This window comes from Rhinatrema bivittatum, chromosome 9, assembly GCF_901001135.1.
Source record: "Rhinatrema bivittatum chromosome 9, aRhiBiv1.1, whole genome shotgun sequence".
Lineage (NCBI taxonomy): Eukaryota > Metazoa > Chordata > Amphibia > Gymnophiona > Rhinatrematidae > Rhinatrema > Rhinatrema bivittatum.
Window position 1 is genome coordinate 133,046,799 of NC_042623.1, and position 17,749 is coordinate 133,064,547.

Below are 17,749 nucleotides of genomic sequence, written 5' to 3' on the forward strand. Positions count from 1 at the left end.
TATTGTACCTTATTGTAAACCAATGTGATATCTTTTTTAAATGAACATCGGTATATAAAAATCGTAAATAAATATACCTGTATAACAATTTAAATGTTTATTACAAAATCTTAAAATACAATATTCATATCATCCCACTATAATCACAAGCTTAATACATCAACACACATATATCCACTCTTTCACAATTTAAAATCACTCACACTAACAAATATATTACAATATTGTCCTACAATTTCATATTACAACAATAACATTTTTAAAAAACTCAACCTCATATATATTAGATCTTCACACATAAATTCCTTCTCTCCTCTTAGGAGACGGAGAGATACTGAGGTCACTTCAGGGGTATATCTAAGGTGATATCCGCTTTGAAACCTGACTCCGTCTCCATCTGCTAGCAGGGGAGCATATAACCCATTGGTCCTGAGTCCATCTGGCTACATGCCAGAAAATCTCTCTCATGCATATTCATTGTGGAAGTCCTGAAAACCTGGCCTGTTTGTGGCACTCAAGGACTGGAGTTCGCCATCAATGGGATAGATTCTGCAAGACAAAAAATGCACCGTAGAATCTTTATGAATAGAAATCCCATGTGAGATGGGGAATACAACAGCAGTGGGGGATGTACTACCATCCACCTGCCAGAATGAACAAAAAAAACAGATGAAATGCTAACAGGAATTAGGGAAGCTAAGAAAATTAGCAACACAGTAATAATGGGTGATTTGACTGGATAAATGTCACATAAGGACATGCTATGAAAGTAAAATTTCTAGATGATAGTACCCACTCAGTTCTTGTACTATTTTAGACATAATCCATAGTGAAACGCATGATTTGGTGTGAGATATTAAGGGCACTTGACAATAGTGAACATAACATGATCCAATTTGACTTGATAACTGGAATGAAGACACTAAGTGTTATGTTTGCTGGATCGTGGTTTATCCCCACCAGTGCTCCCACACACTCAGGACACCATCACTGTCGGGGCCTTCCTCTAGGCATGCACGGTACACACCAGCCCTATGAAGGCCCTGCAGTGGAACAGCTCTCCCAGGAGCACTTCAATGACATTACACGACCGTGTATTTAAAACCTGGCGGTGCAACACTGCATTGCCTCAGCAACAGGTCGGCTACCTAGCTTGGTAGTTTGAGTTGCTGTGTTTCTTCAGCCTTACCCAGTCTGCCTTCATCTCTCCAGCCTTGCCCTAGCTACCGCATTCCTACCCTCAGACGATTACTGGTATCAATCTCAGCCTGGACTCTTGTTTTGTTGTAGTTCTCTGAAAATAGATGCTTAAAGCCAATAGCTGTAGAAAAACAAACTTTGTTTATTAAAAATGCTACATAATAATATAAGGTATACCTTGGAGAGAAAGGTATACACAGCACCAGTATAACACTATCTCTCTCAGGTGATTTTTCTGATAGCAATACTATTTATAGGATTTCTACACTTGTTTCATCCACCCCTAAACTAGATTATATATTTGCCAAAATCTCTAACATTGGTTTTCTGTTATAAACAAATGATCTGAATGAACATTTAGCAATTTGCTCTCAGCATACATGCTAAGTAGGTTAGGTTATCTATGGCTTGCAATTAGATGGAATGTAAACTGGCTTTGTATCTGTTCAGAAATGTTATATAACCTTGTAGTTCAGCATCTTATCTAATTTATACAGTCTGTCTAGGAAAACAATTGCAAGAATCCTTGTCTAGGAAAATAAGGTAAAGATTATAATGTTATTAATACTTACAATATTGCTTATGATCAAAAATCAAGAACTGAAAATAAAAATAACTTTCCCTGTACGTACCCGGATCAGTCCAGACAGTGGGTCGAGCCTCCTGTCCAGCAGATGGAGACAGAGAAAAACTGAAAGGGTATCCTATATCAGGCCAGAGCCTATCCTGCATCCCTTCAATATTTCTCTGTCTCCAGCAGATTCAGACGGTAGAACCTGCGGTTCCCTTCTTCCTCAGTTTCTCTATTTCCCTTTGGGGTTTTCTTCTCAGATTTTTTACAAGATCAAGCAAGTATTCTCTATAACTTAAAAAAAAAAAAAAAAAAAAAAAAAAAAAAAAAGATTATATGCTCTGTCAGTAATGGAGACAGCCCTATCTCCTCGCTCTGCTGGGAGCCTAGGGGGGCTTGCCCCTTGATTATTCAGCCTAGGCTCCTTTTCCCGGTGACCTATTTGCTGTTTGGGGCGATACTGGTGGTCCAGTCACTCCCCCTTTCTAGCTGCACTGACCCTGAGAAGCACATACCTCGGGTCCCCCACCAGGGAGGCTTAATTCCCCTGCAACTGCTCAAAAATCAAACAGCAATTACACTGACCCTGAGCAGCTAATAACCTTGGGTCCCCCAGCAGGGAAGTTTATTCCCCTGCAAGTGCTCAAAACCTAGCAGCCAAACTGACCTGGAGCAGCTATTAACTCTGGTCTCCCAGCAGGGAAGATTCTTTCCCCTGCAACTGCTCAGAAACTAGCAGCAATCTCCCTGACCCTGAGCAATCTCGGCTTCCTCTGCAGGGAAGACTAATTCCCCTGCAACTGTTTAAAAAAAAAAAATTACCTTGCCAGCCTCAGCGGGTCCTTTTTTCTCTGCCTTTTTCTTCAGGGCTTACATACAGGGTTTTTAGCCTGCATGCGCTTCCCTCTGCAGGCCGGCTCAGCTGATCGTCACCGCGGCAGTTTCCTTTGATCTGATGCATTGTTCTCTGCCTGCCTAGCCTGCGGGGAGCCTGTTTGCGGCTCTCCCACGACGGGCTCTCCTTCGGTTATCGGCTGCTAGGGGAGGCTTCCTCCGTGGCAGCGCAGAGTCCTACGGCTCGAGGTCGGCCTTTTCAGCGAGTGGCTAGGCCGTTCCCTGTCCGAAAAACCACAGGAATGGCGGCCATTTTGGGGGGAGGTTTCTCTCTCATTCAGGGCAGGGAGAAGTATAAAAAGAGCTCGTTTTTAATGTTTTCCCACTGGCCCTAAGCCCCGTTCCTTCGCCGGAGGGGTTCTCTATTCTTTCCCCTCCTCCCTCCTCGGGATGTTTATACATCGTTTCTCAACAGTTTGACACTTTAATACCCTTCCTATTTAGCTAGCCTGCAGGAAGAGGATGATCCCTCCCCCAGCCAAACTCCCTCGAGGATCTGCTTCACAGCGCCCTGCTATTCCGGGTGGCCAGGCTTCCGGTGGAGTCAGGCTGGTGCTGGGAGTTCTGGGCAGGCTCCCCCCCCCCTACACGCACACACCAGCTGCACCCTGATCCAGACTCTGTATTGCTCCCAGGGCCTCCCCAAAAGGGGATGGCCCACATGTACTCCATTGCTACACAGGAAAGAGCTGGACCGGCTCATTCTTTTTCTGTTGGACGTGCTGGTGTCACCGGAGGATTCTGCTATGCCCTCCCTTGCAGCCAACGTGGACCTGGTCCTGGCGGGACTTGGGATCCTACACGTACGTTCCAGTCCCACGCTATGCACCGGCAGCTGCTCCTCTGGAACTGTGAGACTCCCAAGGTGGGACTCCACGTGGGTAAAGCAAGGGGCACGCTCTATTCTCTCCCTGGTCATTGCCCAGTGATGCTTTAACTTTCCAAGGTGGACGTTTCCATCTCCATAGTCTCCAGGCACTCCACCATCCCAATGGTGGGGGCGATGACACAGAAAGCTGTAACTCAGACACCTCTAAGTCCTGGGTTTAGGGGTCCGGGCGACTATCTGCGGAGGTCTCATACAGCGGGCAAGTCCTAGGTGGGCTCTACAATTGCTCAGCACCCAGGACCTCCTGTCTGCAGAGGCGGAGCAGGATGGATGACTGGCGGCAGTAGTGGCATATGGGGCGGAGGCCCTATAAATTTGCTTCAAGTCCTGGCCAAGGCAATGGTTTCAGGGGTTTCCTCTGGTGCCACAATTGTTCGGCAGAGTCCTCCTGTAATTCGCAGTTGGGCACTCTTCCCCTTAAGGGCAACTTGCTCTTTGGTGAGGGCCTTGATCAGCTTATCAAATCCTTCGGAACGATCATGATCATGGGCTGCCGGAGACCCATCCGAAACAATCTAAGTCTTTTTTCCTTAAGTTCTGTTTCATGCCCTTCCACGAGGGTACTCCGTAGCACTCGGCTGCAAAGCCCTCATTTCAGTTAATAAGCCCTCATTCCCCATTCTCCCGTTCCCAGCCTCAGTGGCCATCGGTCCCTGTTTCTCGAGGAGTGGGTCAAAAAAATGTCGGATTCGTGGGGCGTCGAGGTGATAGTCGAAGGATACCTCTAGATTCTGCTCAGGATTTCCCAGAGTTCCGCATAATCTCTCCGTATGAAAAATGTAAGTGTTCAGCGGTCTGCCAGACTCTTGTCAGGTTGCAAGAGCTTGGAATTATAGTCCCGGCCCTGGTGGGGGAACCAGGAGCCGGCCAGCATGCTATCTACTTCATCACGTCCAATAGAAAAAAATATATATATAAATAAAAAAGAGGACGGTCCCCTACATCCAATCTTGGACCTCAAGAGAGGCAGCTGGGCCCTCAGGTTGCAGACCCTGGCGGGGAGGATGGCGGCGGTTCGCTCAGGCGATTATCTGGTCTCACTCGACTTCATGGAAGCTTCCTGCACATTCCTTTACACCGCGCCCATTAGAAGTCTCACCGGTTCCACATACTAGGGCAACACTTCCACTTTTGGGCTCTTCCGTTCGGATTCGCCTCTGCGCCACGCACTTTTCCAAAGGTTTTGGTGGGGCTGGTGGCTGATCTCCGCTGGGACCGGGCTCGGGTTCAGCTCTGGTTCATCCCTCCTCTATCCCTCCTCTCTTCAGGTCGGCGGCTTCCCGCGGGGGGATATCCAACGTTTCCAAGAGCAATCTCCAACCCTCCCAGGTTCTGAAATTCCTGGGAGCAAGTTGTTCCTGCGGATGCTCGGGCGCTCAAACTTATGTATCAAGTGTGTCATTTTCTTGCTCCCCACGGCCTGGGATTGCCTTCAGGTACTGGGGTCCATGGCTTCCACTTCACTCCTACTGGCCCTATGCAAACCATGTGGAACTAATGCAAGCACATAATGCATACATAACTGAAACCACATAGTTTGAAATACAATCTACTTTTAAAAAGCCTACAATTTTATGTTGACAATCACATGAATCTTTGGAAACTGTTAAACATCGAAACTTTTGTAAACCGTTGTGATGGCGAAACCGAACGACTATATAAAACTCGGCAAATAAATAAATAAATGGTGAGTTCGCACCTTGCATACTGTGTGTAATTCTGGTTGCCTCATCTCAAATAAGATATAGTTGCCCTGGAGAAAATGTAGATAAGGGTAACCAAAATAAGAGGCATGGAATTGCTCCCCTGTGAGGAAAGGCTAAAGAAGTTAGGGCTGTTCAGTTTGGAGAAGACAACTGAGGGTGGGATATGATAGAGGTCTACAATATCATGAAAGGATTTGAACAGGTTAATGTAAATGAGTTATTTACTTTCTTAGATAATAGGACAATAGTTAGCAAGTACCTCATTTAAAACAAATGGAAGATAATTCTTTTTCACTCAGAATCTAGTTAAGCTCTGGAATTCATTGCCAGACTGTGATTATGGCAGTTAGTATAACTGGGTTAAAAAAAATGTTGGATAAGTTCCTAGAGGAAAAATCCATAAACTGCTTTTAGATAATAAGCAATAGTCGCTTGAGATTTAATGTGTTGGTACTTGCCAGGAACTTGTGATTTGGGTTGGCCGCTGTTGGAAACAGGATGCAGGCTTGATGGACCCTTGGTCTGACCCAGTATAGCTTATGTTATGTTCTTACAAAATTAGCTGAAAACCTATTATCTCTAAACTCACACAATGTTTAATACTGGTTAACAAATACTAACTTAAATTTACTCACAAAGTGAACCCAAAGTCCAATTCTTAATATTTGCAGATAAACAGTAACCTTAAAACTAATACACAGTAAACCCAGCCAGTAACAGTTCAATTCATTAAGAATGTTTTTAAAACATATTAAGCATTCTTTTCCAGGAAATCCAGTTTGCCATAAACAGATAAATGTTTTGCAGTTGCACTCCCTCTGCGGTGTGGCATAGTATGACTGTGCTCAAGACTTCCCAGCTCCAGCTCTCTGTACTTTTTATTCACTTCATTCAGTATGTGGATAAACTTGCTGTCTCCTGAATAAAATATACATACTTATATAATCCATGTTTCTGTATTATTAATTTATTGTTTTATGTTAATTTATAGTTTGTAATTTTGTTAACTTATTGTTCAATTACTTAATTCTGTCCTATCTTCCGACATCCATGTTTTTACTCTCCCTGTTTTAATGTAACTTCTCTTTTCCACTTATACGTTAATTGGTTTTTCCCCTTGTTCTAATGTAAACCGGTACGATAAGACCTGGTCTTGAGTGTCGGTATAGTAAAAGAAGTTAAATAAATAAATAAATAAATACTTTGCAGGGTGTTGTGTAGCAACTTAGTCGCCTTCTGGAAAAGTTGGGAATAGTATGGTGTAATCTGTCTGGCTGGCACGTGTGCTGAAAATTCTTGGAAAAGCAAAGATTTTTCTCCTAGGACAAGCAGGATGGTAGTTCTCACATGTGGGTGACATCATCTAATGGAGCCCAGCACAGAAAACGTTTGTCAAAGTTTATAGAAACTTTGGCCAGCATACTGAGCATGCCCAACCTGCTACTATCTGCGCATCCATGCGAGGTCCCCTGTCAGTCTCTGCTTTTCTGCGGTGCAGTTGCCTCGCGGTCCGTGGAGCTAGACGTTTTTGATTCTTTTCCACGATTTTTTTCTAGTTGCTTTTCAAATCCTCGTTGGGTCCCCCTTCACGGTTGGTGCTCTCCCGGCACAGTAGATCCTTTTTCAACCCTTTCGTCGATTTTGTTGTCGATTCCCTACTTTCCACCACCCCCACCCCCCAGGTGTCCATCTGCCATCGACCATACGCCGGGTCTTTTTCATGATGTCGACCGGTTTTCGTTGGTGCCCCCAATGCCTGCAGACCATGTCCATCACGGATCCTGCAGACCATGTCCATCACGGATCCGCATGAGGTTTGCATCTTCTGCCTGGGGTCTCGCACGATGTCTACGGGAGCCATCTGTGTGATCAGATGATACCCAAGGGGCGTTGGGCGAGCCTTGACAAAATGGAGAAACTTTTTGAGACCCCGAAATCCTCCACACCTGCATCAGTTTCTTCAACACCCAAGGATTGCGGGGAGCAGTCTCCATCTCTTCCTTTTGCAATCCCTCTAGTAATCACCCCCAAGGACTGGGGAGAGGGAGATCGATCCTCAGTGGTCTCTCCCTTCTCCCAGACCTCAGTGTCATCGACCTCCTCAGCACTGGGTTAAAGACCGGGCTGTGCATCAGAAGCAATCCCGCAAGCACCAGCACTGATCACCATCCCGGCACTGTTTCGGTTCCGGAGCTGCATTGGCAGTCGCCAAGCTGCCATCAAAGCGGCACCAGCCACCGGAGACCCATCCTCCGTTGCCTCCGGTATCCCGAGGCATTCCCCACCGATACCGGTGCAGAGCGCTGTGCCACTTCGGGGACCCGAGTATGAGTCGGCGATGCCTCGTCCCCCCTCCATCAGTTCTGGCCACTCAGGACTTCCAGGAGGACTTGGACCACAGGGTACAATTGGCAGTGCTCAAAGCACTGCAGAGTGTTGAGCTGCTGGCACCACCAGTACCCAAGCCTCCGCCATCGATGTTGGCACCCGTGCTAGAGCGTCTAGACATCCTTCTCGGCACCCTACTGATACAACCAGTGCCTGAGTGGTCTTCGATGCCCTGCCAGCCACCGATGCCCTCCATTGGTGCGATCCCGATCTTCTGGTCCTCCAAGAAGGATGAGGTCACTGGGACTGGGCTCCCTCACCCACGGTTCTCTGAGCCGCTACCAGACCCCTCCGGCTTGCCATGGCCGATGATCCCCCTCGATGCTGGGGAATCTATCTGTGCCCCCGTTGCCCTCTGATGCCCTTTGAGCTCAGGGTTGATGCTCCTCATGGCCTTTGCCCTTGGCGCCTTGGCCCAAGTGAGGAAGAGTGTCCCTATGACCCTTGGGGTGATGACTCAACAGACTCCTTCAACGACCCTCTCGGAGCCTCTCCCCCCCCTCCCCCGCCCCCCCAGGGAGCAGAGCTGGTCGCTGCCTGAGGACCTGCCGTTTGCAGGGTTTGTCAGGGCTATGGCTAAGGCCATCCCCTTTCAGCTCCTCACAGAGGAGGCTGCCCGTCACAAGATGCTGGAAGTCCTTCAGTTCATTGATGCTCCTAAGGAGATCATGGCAGTTCCGATCCATGATATTTTTAAGGAACTTCTCCTCTGTATGTGGGAGCATCCCATGTCTGCCTCCCTAGATAACAGGAAGGCTGATGCCACTTACTTGGGGCAACAGGCCCTGGAGTTTGAGAGGAGGCAGCTCCCCGACCAGTTGGTGGTAGTGGAGTCCGCCTTAAAAAAAAAAAATCCCATCGTTCCTGCACCCATGCCTCCACCCCTCTGGGACGTGAGCATAGGGAACTCGACGCCATAGGAAGGAAAATCTTCCAAGGCGCTATGCTGGTTGCCCGCATTGTGGCTTACCAACTTTATATGACTCAATACAACCGCAATCTCTGGAAGCGAGTCCAGGATTTTGCAGAGGGCCTTCCCTAGCAGCAGCAGGAAGCGCTTGCTGCCATTGCCTCGCTGGGTCTATAAGGAGGGAAACACGAGGTGCATTCCACCTACAATGTTTTTAAAACTGCAGCCCGCTTAGCTTCAGTGGGCATTGGCGCCAGACAGATGGCTTGGCTCAGGACCTCGGGCCTCTGGCTGGAGGTCCAGGATAGACTCGCTGATCTCCCCTATACAGGTGAGAATCTGTTCGGGGATGCGATGGAGCAGCTGAAGGACCACCATGATACCCTCCAGCAGCTATCCAGGTTCTTGTGGCCTGGTTTGGCCTCTGTTGGAAGCAGGATGCTGGGCTTGATGGACCCTTGGTCTAACCCAGCATGGCAATTTCTTATGTCCCTCAAAAGGGCCATCCTCAGCCAGAAAATCCTCCAGGCAAGGCTCTCATTAGTCCTTTTACCGGCACAGGAAATATTACCCTCTGGCCGCTTGAACTCGCATGCCCCGGACCAGTTCCAGGGGTCACCCCCGGCAGCAGTGGGCCCCTAGACCCCATCCGGCGTCCCAGCAAGCCCCGGCCATGGGTTTGTTTTTTTTTTTCAATTATTTCTTTATTAATTTTCCAAAATATTACATAAAACACAAAATATGTTTAATTCACATTTCTATATATAATCTTAACTTGGGAAAACAAATTATTTCAAATAATAACATTACATAAATGTTCAGAAAACTTTCCCAAGTTAAAGGGACATCATCTATCTTAACTTCTATTGCTTCTCCAAGTATCGATTCTTGGTTACAATTAGAACTTGACTTATCTTTCAAGAAATTCTCTAGCTGTAATGGTTCATTGAAACTGAATTTTTGGCCCTGAAAATTTAAAAAACATCTAGAAGGATATCTCAAATAAAACGTTGCTCCAATTTCCAGGACTTTACTTTTCAGTGCCAAGAACTGTTTCCTGCGGACCTGCGTAGGTCTAGAAACATCTGGGAACATATAAATCTTTTTACCACAAAATTGCAGGTCTTTATTTCTGAAAAATTTCTCCAATACACATTCCTTATCTCTCTCAGCCATAAAGGACACAAAGAGAGTTGCTCTTTTATTTATGACATCTATCGATTCTTCTAAGAATGTCGAAATTCCCATACTACTTTCCTCATTTATCCTAGCTCTTATATCGGATCTAGACAGGAAGTAATGTATCTTAGAGAAAGCTGGTATATCACTCTCTTCATACATTAAGATCTCTTTTAGATATTTTATCAACATCTCTCTAGGGGACAATAATCTGGTCATTGGAAAATTTACCAACCTTAAATTTTTTGCTCTTACCAAATTCTCTAAATTTTCCAAGTCAGTATGTATTAGAGTATTATCTCTAATTAATACGTTATCCAAATTCCCATCCGGCGTCCCAGCAAGCCCCGGCCATGGGTTTTTGACTGGCAGCGAGGGAGCTTAAGTCAGCTGTCAGCTCCCCTGTCGCCCGATCCCCCAGTCGGTGGCAGGCTCCTCAGCTTCGCCCAGCGCTGGGAAGGGATCATATCTGAGTGCTGGGTCTTCTCCATCGCCCACCAGGGGTATCGTCTACGCTTCAGCCAGTTCCCAGAGACCCCTCCCCCATGTCTATCGTGGGGTTCATCCTCCCATTTGGCCATTCTTCAAAACAAACACTCTGCCCTCCTCGCAGTGGGCGCAGTGGATCCGGTCCCTGGCGAACAACTGGGCCAAGGGTTCTACTCGAGGTATTTTTTCATCCCGTTCTTGACCTCAGGGTGCTGAACAAATTTCTTGTAAGAGAAAAATTCAAGATGATCTCTCTGGGCATGCTGATCCTTCTCCGAAGAAGAGACTGGCTTTGCTCCCTCTACCTGATGGAGGCATTCCCCAACCACAGGAAGTACCTCCGCTTCCTGGTGAGGAATTCACATTTTCAATACAGAGTACTGCCCTTTGGGCTGGCATCAGCGCCCCGCATCTTCACCAAATGCTTGACGGTGGTGGCTGCCTACCTCAGGCGTACCTCGATCCACATGTTCCTATATCTGGATGACTGGCTGTTCAGGAGCAACTCCCGCTCCAGAGCCATGCAAGCTCTGGCCCTGACAGTTCAGACCCTATAGACGGTGGGGTTTATCAACTCCCCCCAAGTCCCACATCTGTCCGTACCTGCAGCTTAAACTTCATAGACACCAGGTTGGACATGTCACAAGCAAAGGCTTTCCTGCCCAAGGACAGGCGATTGCCCTCGCCTCACTGACCACCTTCATCCCCAACAGCAGGAGGATGCCAGCCCGTACCCTGCTCCATCTGCTGGGCCACATGGCAGCCTCCATCCATGTGACTCCCTTAGCCCGCCTCCACCTGAGGAGCCCTCAGTGGGCCTTGCGGTCCCAATGGCGGCAGGCATCTCAGGATCTGGAGGCTCCGATCATAGTCATGGACTCTCTCAGGCTATCTCTGACCTGATGGGAAGCTCTCCCCCCAATCTAGAATGCAGGCTTCCCTTCTAGCCTTCGTCGCCCCAAGTGACCCTCACCATCGATGCTTCTCAGGGGTGGGGAGCCCACACAAACAGCCTACCCACCCAAGGCCTTTGGACCACCACCAAAGCACGTTGCCAGATAAACTTTCTGGAGCTTCGGGCAATAAGGTACACCTTGTGGGCATTCCAGGATCAGTTGTCATCTAAGGTAGTTCTAGTTCAGACGGACAACCAGGTCACGATGTGGTACATCAACAAGCAGGGCGGCACGGGCTCGCTCCTCGTCTGCCAAGAGGCAGTGCAGGTCTGGAAATGGGCCCTCTCCCAAGGGATGTATCTGTGGATGACCTATCTGCCAGGTCACCTCAACATACTTGCGGACCATCTAATTGATCCTTTCAGCATCAAGAGTGGACCGGCGATAGCGACCGGCCTCTTCCGCCGCTGGGGGACGCCAGATGTGGACCTGTTCGCATCCCGTCTCAACCACAAGGTAAGCAGGTTCTGCTCCCTAGTAGTGGAGAATGGCCATCCAGCCTGTGAATCCTTCTCCCTTCGCTGGGGGCAGGGCCTCCTGTGTGCGTACCCACCTCTCCCGCTCCTCTCGAAGGTTCTGTTGAAGCTTCAGGAGGATGGGGGCGACCATGATTCTTTTGGCACTCTCCTGGCCTCGGCAGGTTTGGTTTCCACTCCTCCAGGACCTGTCTGTACGTGCGCCATTCCTCTGGGGACGGCACCCGACCTCATATCACAAAACCAAGGTATCCTGTGCCACCCAAACCTCTGGGCACTGGCCCTCACAGCTTGGATGTTGAGCGCCTGTTCCTCCAGCCCTTACAGCTCTTTAACTGTTTCCTGGGTCCTGATCGAATCCCAGAAACCTTCGACCAGGAAGCCCTACACCTCAAAGTGGAAATGTTTTTCCATCTGGTACAGGGGCGGAGGTTGGACCCTTTCTCCTGCCCTCTCCCCCCTGGCTGCTGGACTACCTGTGGTACTTGTCTGAGTCTGGGCTCCAGACCAATTCTGTCAGGGTTCACCTCAGTGCTGTCAGCGCGTATCACCAAGGTGTTGCTGGAACGCCCGTTTCAGTCCAACCCCTCATTGGCCGTTTCATGCGGGGTCTTCTCGAAATTAAGCCCTTTCTTCGGCCATCAGCAGCATCCTGGGTCCTTGACGTTGTCTTAGCGAGACTGATGCAGCCTCCCTTTGAGCCTCCCTTTGAGCCTCTGCAGTCCTGTGATCTGAAGTTCTTCTCCTGGAAAGTCATGTTCCTGGTGGCAATCACTTCCACTCGCAGTCTGTGAGCTTCAGGCCCTGGTTATGTATGCACCGTACATTAAGTTCTTCCACAACTGTGAGGTCCTGCGTACGCATCCTAAGTTCCTGCCCAAGGTGGTGACTGATTTTCACATCAAATCAGTCGATTGTTTTACCTACCTTCTTTCCGAGGCCACATTCCCACCCTGGGGAACATGCTCTCCACACCGTGGATTGTAAATAGGCGCTAGCTTTCTACCTAGATCGCCCAACGAGTCACCGGCAGTCCACCCGGCTCTTCGTGTCTTTTGACTCCAACAGGCTTGGTGCAATGGTGGGTAAGCAAACCCTTTCGAACTGGCTGGCAGATTGGATCACCTTCTGCTACACCCAGGCAGGTCTTCAGCTAGCTGTCAGAGTGATCGAGGACATGTGTGTAAATGAGAGAAAGAGAGCATGTGTGTAAACATGTGAATGAGTCTGTGAGAGAAAAAGACAGCATGTATGTGTGCGATTGAAAGCCTGTATGTGTAAGTGTGAAAAGACAGACAGCATGTGTGTGTAAATGTGTAATTAAGAGCCTATGTAAGTGAGAGAGAAAAACGTATATATGTGAGCAATTAAGAGCCAGTGTGAGAGAGAGGAGAAAGTTGCAAGCAAACCATCCCACCTCCTGCTAATTCAAAACAATCTCAGGGCACCTGGATATCAAATGTTCCCAAGTATGCAGAGCAAAACATTTTTTGTATCCTTATTTTTCATTATTGGGCCTTTGTGTCTGCTATTTTGAAATATTTTATTGGAATCTAGAAATTTTTGATGAGAGTCTTTAATTATTGGATATTCCATTCATCAGCTGTTTCAAAATAATCTGTTCTTTTTGTTAGTATGGTTTTGCTGCTATTGATTTTATATTTCTTGATTTGTTTTATAAGGACTAGTGATGTTTCTCTTTTTCCTTGACTTTTTGACTTGTTGCAGTTTCCAATTCAGGTTTTTGTCTGCATGCTTCTAGTTATGCGTTTTGGTCTCTATTCTTTGTTAGGTGAGGGTCAGCACATGAGATTCACATGAGGTTTTCTGCTGGCGTGTAGTTTCTGTGTAGGGCTCTATAGTAGCCTGGCTTGTTCCGTTTTCCTAATAGGAGGTGTATTAAGATGTCTTAAGGCCTGGTGTAATATTTTCAGTGTTGCCTTTTCTTAAGTTTTTCTTAAGTAAGGTGTTTACTGTTTGAGTACTGGAAATTGGTGCTGTTTTGTTGTGGGATTTTACTATTTATGCAATTTCTATCAGACAGTATATGTATCTTTCCCTTGTGTCATTCTTAACAATAAAAATAATACTGGGCCTTTATTTTTTATTTCCGCTGTGAATTGTAATGAGCAGTGTGTCACACATGTGGGCGTGGTCTGTCAGGTGTGTCATGATGGGGAAAAGGTTGAGAAACCACTGCTCTAGTTTAAATGCTTGATGAGAGATGCTCTGAGTTTCTCTTAGGTTCATTTTCCCTGCCACAGACAGATGTAGGCCCTCTTTATCTTAGTCATTTTACTGTTCCATACATGGCCCCATCCCCCAATATATCCAAATCCTCCTTTTCACCAGGTTTTGAGCCACATATTGAAGTTGTCTATTGGTTTAGTCTTTTCCTTCCCTTTCTGTAAAGAAGCAACGCTTCTGAAAAGGCAGTGATCTTTGTCATATACCCAGGTTGCTTCTCCAGAGTCTGGACATCTCTGTATTACTTAGGTGCTGTTTCTAGCAATGGCATTTGTCCCCAGATGGATAACAGATTTGCATTTCTGCCAACTGAGAATTTTAATAGGCATTTAGCTATTTCCTTCAAAATGAGTCCATATGTTGGTGCCTCTAATGATAGTGAATCCCAGCTGAAGGAGCTTTATGCCATTTGGTAGTATTTTGAGATAACTGTTCTCTTTATTACTTTAGAGCTTGTTCAAGGCCCTAAATACCATAGTTTTACATACTCCATACTTTATTTGCTGCAATTTAATGCAGAGCAGATTTTTCTTTTGCAATGCACGTTGTTCTGCTTGCTACAGCTGATGTATTGCTGCTGCAGAGAGCATAACTTTGATAAAGTACTGGCTTATGGAGGGGTTAAAACGGCCCTATGAACTCTAAGATGAAGGCTAAAATTATTTTAAGCAGCTTGAAAGTTGCTGTTTGAATGTCCTTTAACATTACCTTTTGTTGTTCAAGGGAGCTATTTGTTCTACTACTACCAAGAAATGAAAAAATAATGAAGATTTAAAAGATTCTTAGAGGATCCTCTTCCTCTTTTCCCTTACATATACATATATCTACTGGCTCAACCAAAAAAAAAACCCTTTGGGAATGGGAGCATATCCAAATTTTGGTTTACTATTCTGTAAAAATTATAGGTGGTACATGGCAGAAAAAAAAATTCATGCCTTAGATATATACCCTTAAGTTGCTTAACCATGATCTCTGATGGGAATATCATCATAATCAATTTCTTGGTTGCTACTCTGTAAAATAAATAAATAAATACAAAATTGTTGCTTGGCCCAGTCAATTTGAATGTCTCAGATAAAATGGTCCTTTTTCTGTTTCTTTCCAATTCAAATCATAGGCCAGATCAATAAGATATATAATACTGCTGCTGCTCAATCAGTATTTCTTCCATCAACTAGAGGCAGAGAATGCTGGGTTTAACTGTCACTGCACCACACATACGTAGTAGTGATATCACAGGATAAAAGACTGGATGAGGGATTAAGCCCAATCGTTCTGGAGTGTTGTAGCAGAAAACAAATGAAGAGTAGTTTTTATAAATTAAGGTTTTCTACCACAAACTATATAAAATCCATTCCAAATATATAATAATGATACATTTTAATTATATAATTGTAGAATTCTAGTCCTTCAGTTACTTTAATTGTATAGTGGTGACTACTTTGTCAGAACAGACTAAGCTATGCATTCAGATAATACAAGCAAAGTTATCTGAGCATTTACTTAGTGAAAGGTTATAACAATAGAAACAAGGGTGAAAAATCAATTGTATCATTGATGGAAGCGTAATCCAAGTCCCTGTCTGTAGGTTAAAAACATAAAATCATAAAATTTGTCATACTAAGTCAGACTAAAAGGCTATCAGATAGCCAAGTGACCAGTCCAGGTCACAGTACTTGGCAGTATCCCAAAAGGTCAATGGAATCCATACTGCTTATCCTAGGCATAAGCAATGGATCTCCCCAAGTTCACCTTAACCATGGTTTGTGGACTTTTATTGCAGAAACTTGTCCAACCTAACAGCTTTCACAGTTTAGAAATGTATATCATTTTTATTCAGTGCCTTTGGCCAGTAAAGGTTGAGCAAAAATGATATGTGATAGTATGCTTCCTGTATCTTTTACATCAATTTAATATGTAAAACAAATTGCTATAGCCATATCTTTGTAACAACAGTGTATTACGCTGCTGGCTAATTTTAGCTTGTTTTCTTTTTGTTCAGCAAGGTGAAGTGAGGTTGAAATGTCTCAAAGCTTTGCAGAGTCTATACACCAATAGAGAGCTGTTCCCAAAACTGGAGCTTTTCACCAACAGATTCAAGGTAAAAATTAAAGGTGATAACACAGAAACAGGAGTATAGTTGTTAACATGCTCCATTTTGTTTATAAGTAACTTGCTTCTTTTTCAGATATTGATTTTATTGAATATAAAAACAGGAAGAGTAAAACTTTGTGCAAATATATAACAGTGTTAAGGAGAAGATAAACGAGCTCATGGATATAGTGATTTAAAATTAATCACTTTAAAGCAAAACTTGATTAGCAATATTGTGTTACTTAACATAGTTCAGAAAGGTGTGACCAGACAGTGTAAAAAATATGTAACTCATTTTCATCGAGGAGGACACTCATTCTAGATCCAAAATGTGCCACACTTTGGAAACCAATTTTGTAAGATGAGGTCTAATACATTTCATTTTGAGGTAATTAGCATCCTGTCCACCAGTAGTAAATACTTTACTAAGCTATTTTTAAGTATAATGTGCTTAGGGTTGAAATGGCATCCTAAAAGTAATAGAGCAATCCAATGGTTACTTAAATCTAGTAATGTTATACAACAATTTGGAGTGATATGCTAAAATTAATTCTAGGACAATCCCATTAGATATGTTTGAAGGTCCTTTTTAATGTAGTCTTTGATACTAGTCCAGTGTATCTGGCCATCCTTATTTACAATTGTCAGTGTGATATGATTATTGCAGAGTTTTATATTGTTTCAGTATATGTTATGCATACAGAAATCTTATTCATATTATTCCAGATGATAAACCATTGTGAATCAGAGACAAATCTCCCCATGTCGGCGTCCCATTTTTTTTTTTTAAATATGAATTTGCCTGATTTGGGATTAGTATTCAGTAGCAAATATATTTTGGAGCAAAGAACTCTGTCAACCAGTTTCTTCTAAATGATAGTTCATACATTTAAAGGTCTAAAGAGTTTAGTTTCATAAGTTAGAAGAAAGTGCTTCATGTGAAGGACTAGAAAATTGATATGGATAAAGCTCCCAACCTGTTTTTAGGCCCTTTTTAAATAAGAACCCTTTTTAATGAAATCTATTACACTGCATATACCTATATTAGTTAACTATTTAACGGGCTGATACAGTAAAAGCGCGGGAGAGCGGGTAAAGCTAGCGCGTCCAAAACGTGCGTCCAAATGCCGGCTAACAGTGTGCTCCATCGGAGCGCACTGTACTGTATCGGCCCGTAAGTCTCTTTGGACATTCCACTCCCAGGGTAAATATTTTTGGTAAAAAAAAAAAAAAAAAGGTAAGATATAAGTAATGATATTGAGCAGTTGAGTGATCTTATCCTCATACAGTATGTGGAATAGTAAATAAAGAGATAGGATTTGATTTTTGTATTTAAGTGATCTAAAGGAGTCCAGATTATAGTTATTGCCATAATCTCCATTTCTATTTGGTGTTCAGAATTTGGATAGTTTCATGAAACTGCTGCTTTCATTTGCACTGCTTTCATTTGCACTGCTTTCATTTGCAATGCTCAGTAAATCAGACATAGTGGCGTCCCATAATTTTAGGAATGGACAAGAATTTTTAAATGGAATTCTTGCACATTTGTCATTATCCCAGGACAAACAGGATGATAGTCCTCACATATGGGTGACGTCACTGGATGGAACCCTATCATGGAAAACATTCTGTCAAAGTTTCTAGAAACATTTGACTGGCACACTGAGCATGCACAGCATGCCATGTTCCCTCGAGCCACAGGGGTCTCCCTTCAGCCTTCTTTTTTTCCTCGCTACAATTAGCCTCGTGG

At 44.9% G+C, this 17,749-nt stretch overlaps 1 protein-coding gene across 2 annotated transcripts in view; it reads left to right on the forward strand.

Moving 5' to 3' along the window:
- The window catches only part of STAG1 (stromal antigen 1), an 815,655-nt gene that overhangs the window by 280,804 nt on the left and 517,102 nt on the right, over window positions 1–17,749 (forward strand). For both annotated transcript variants that reach the window (XM_029617274.1, XM_029617273.1), the window contains one exon: window positions 15,908–16,006. In XM_029617274.1, the coding sequence (XP_029473134.1) occupies window positions 15,908–16,006 (99 nt within the window). The remainder of the gene's footprint in view (window positions 1–15,907; window positions 16,007–17,749) is intronic.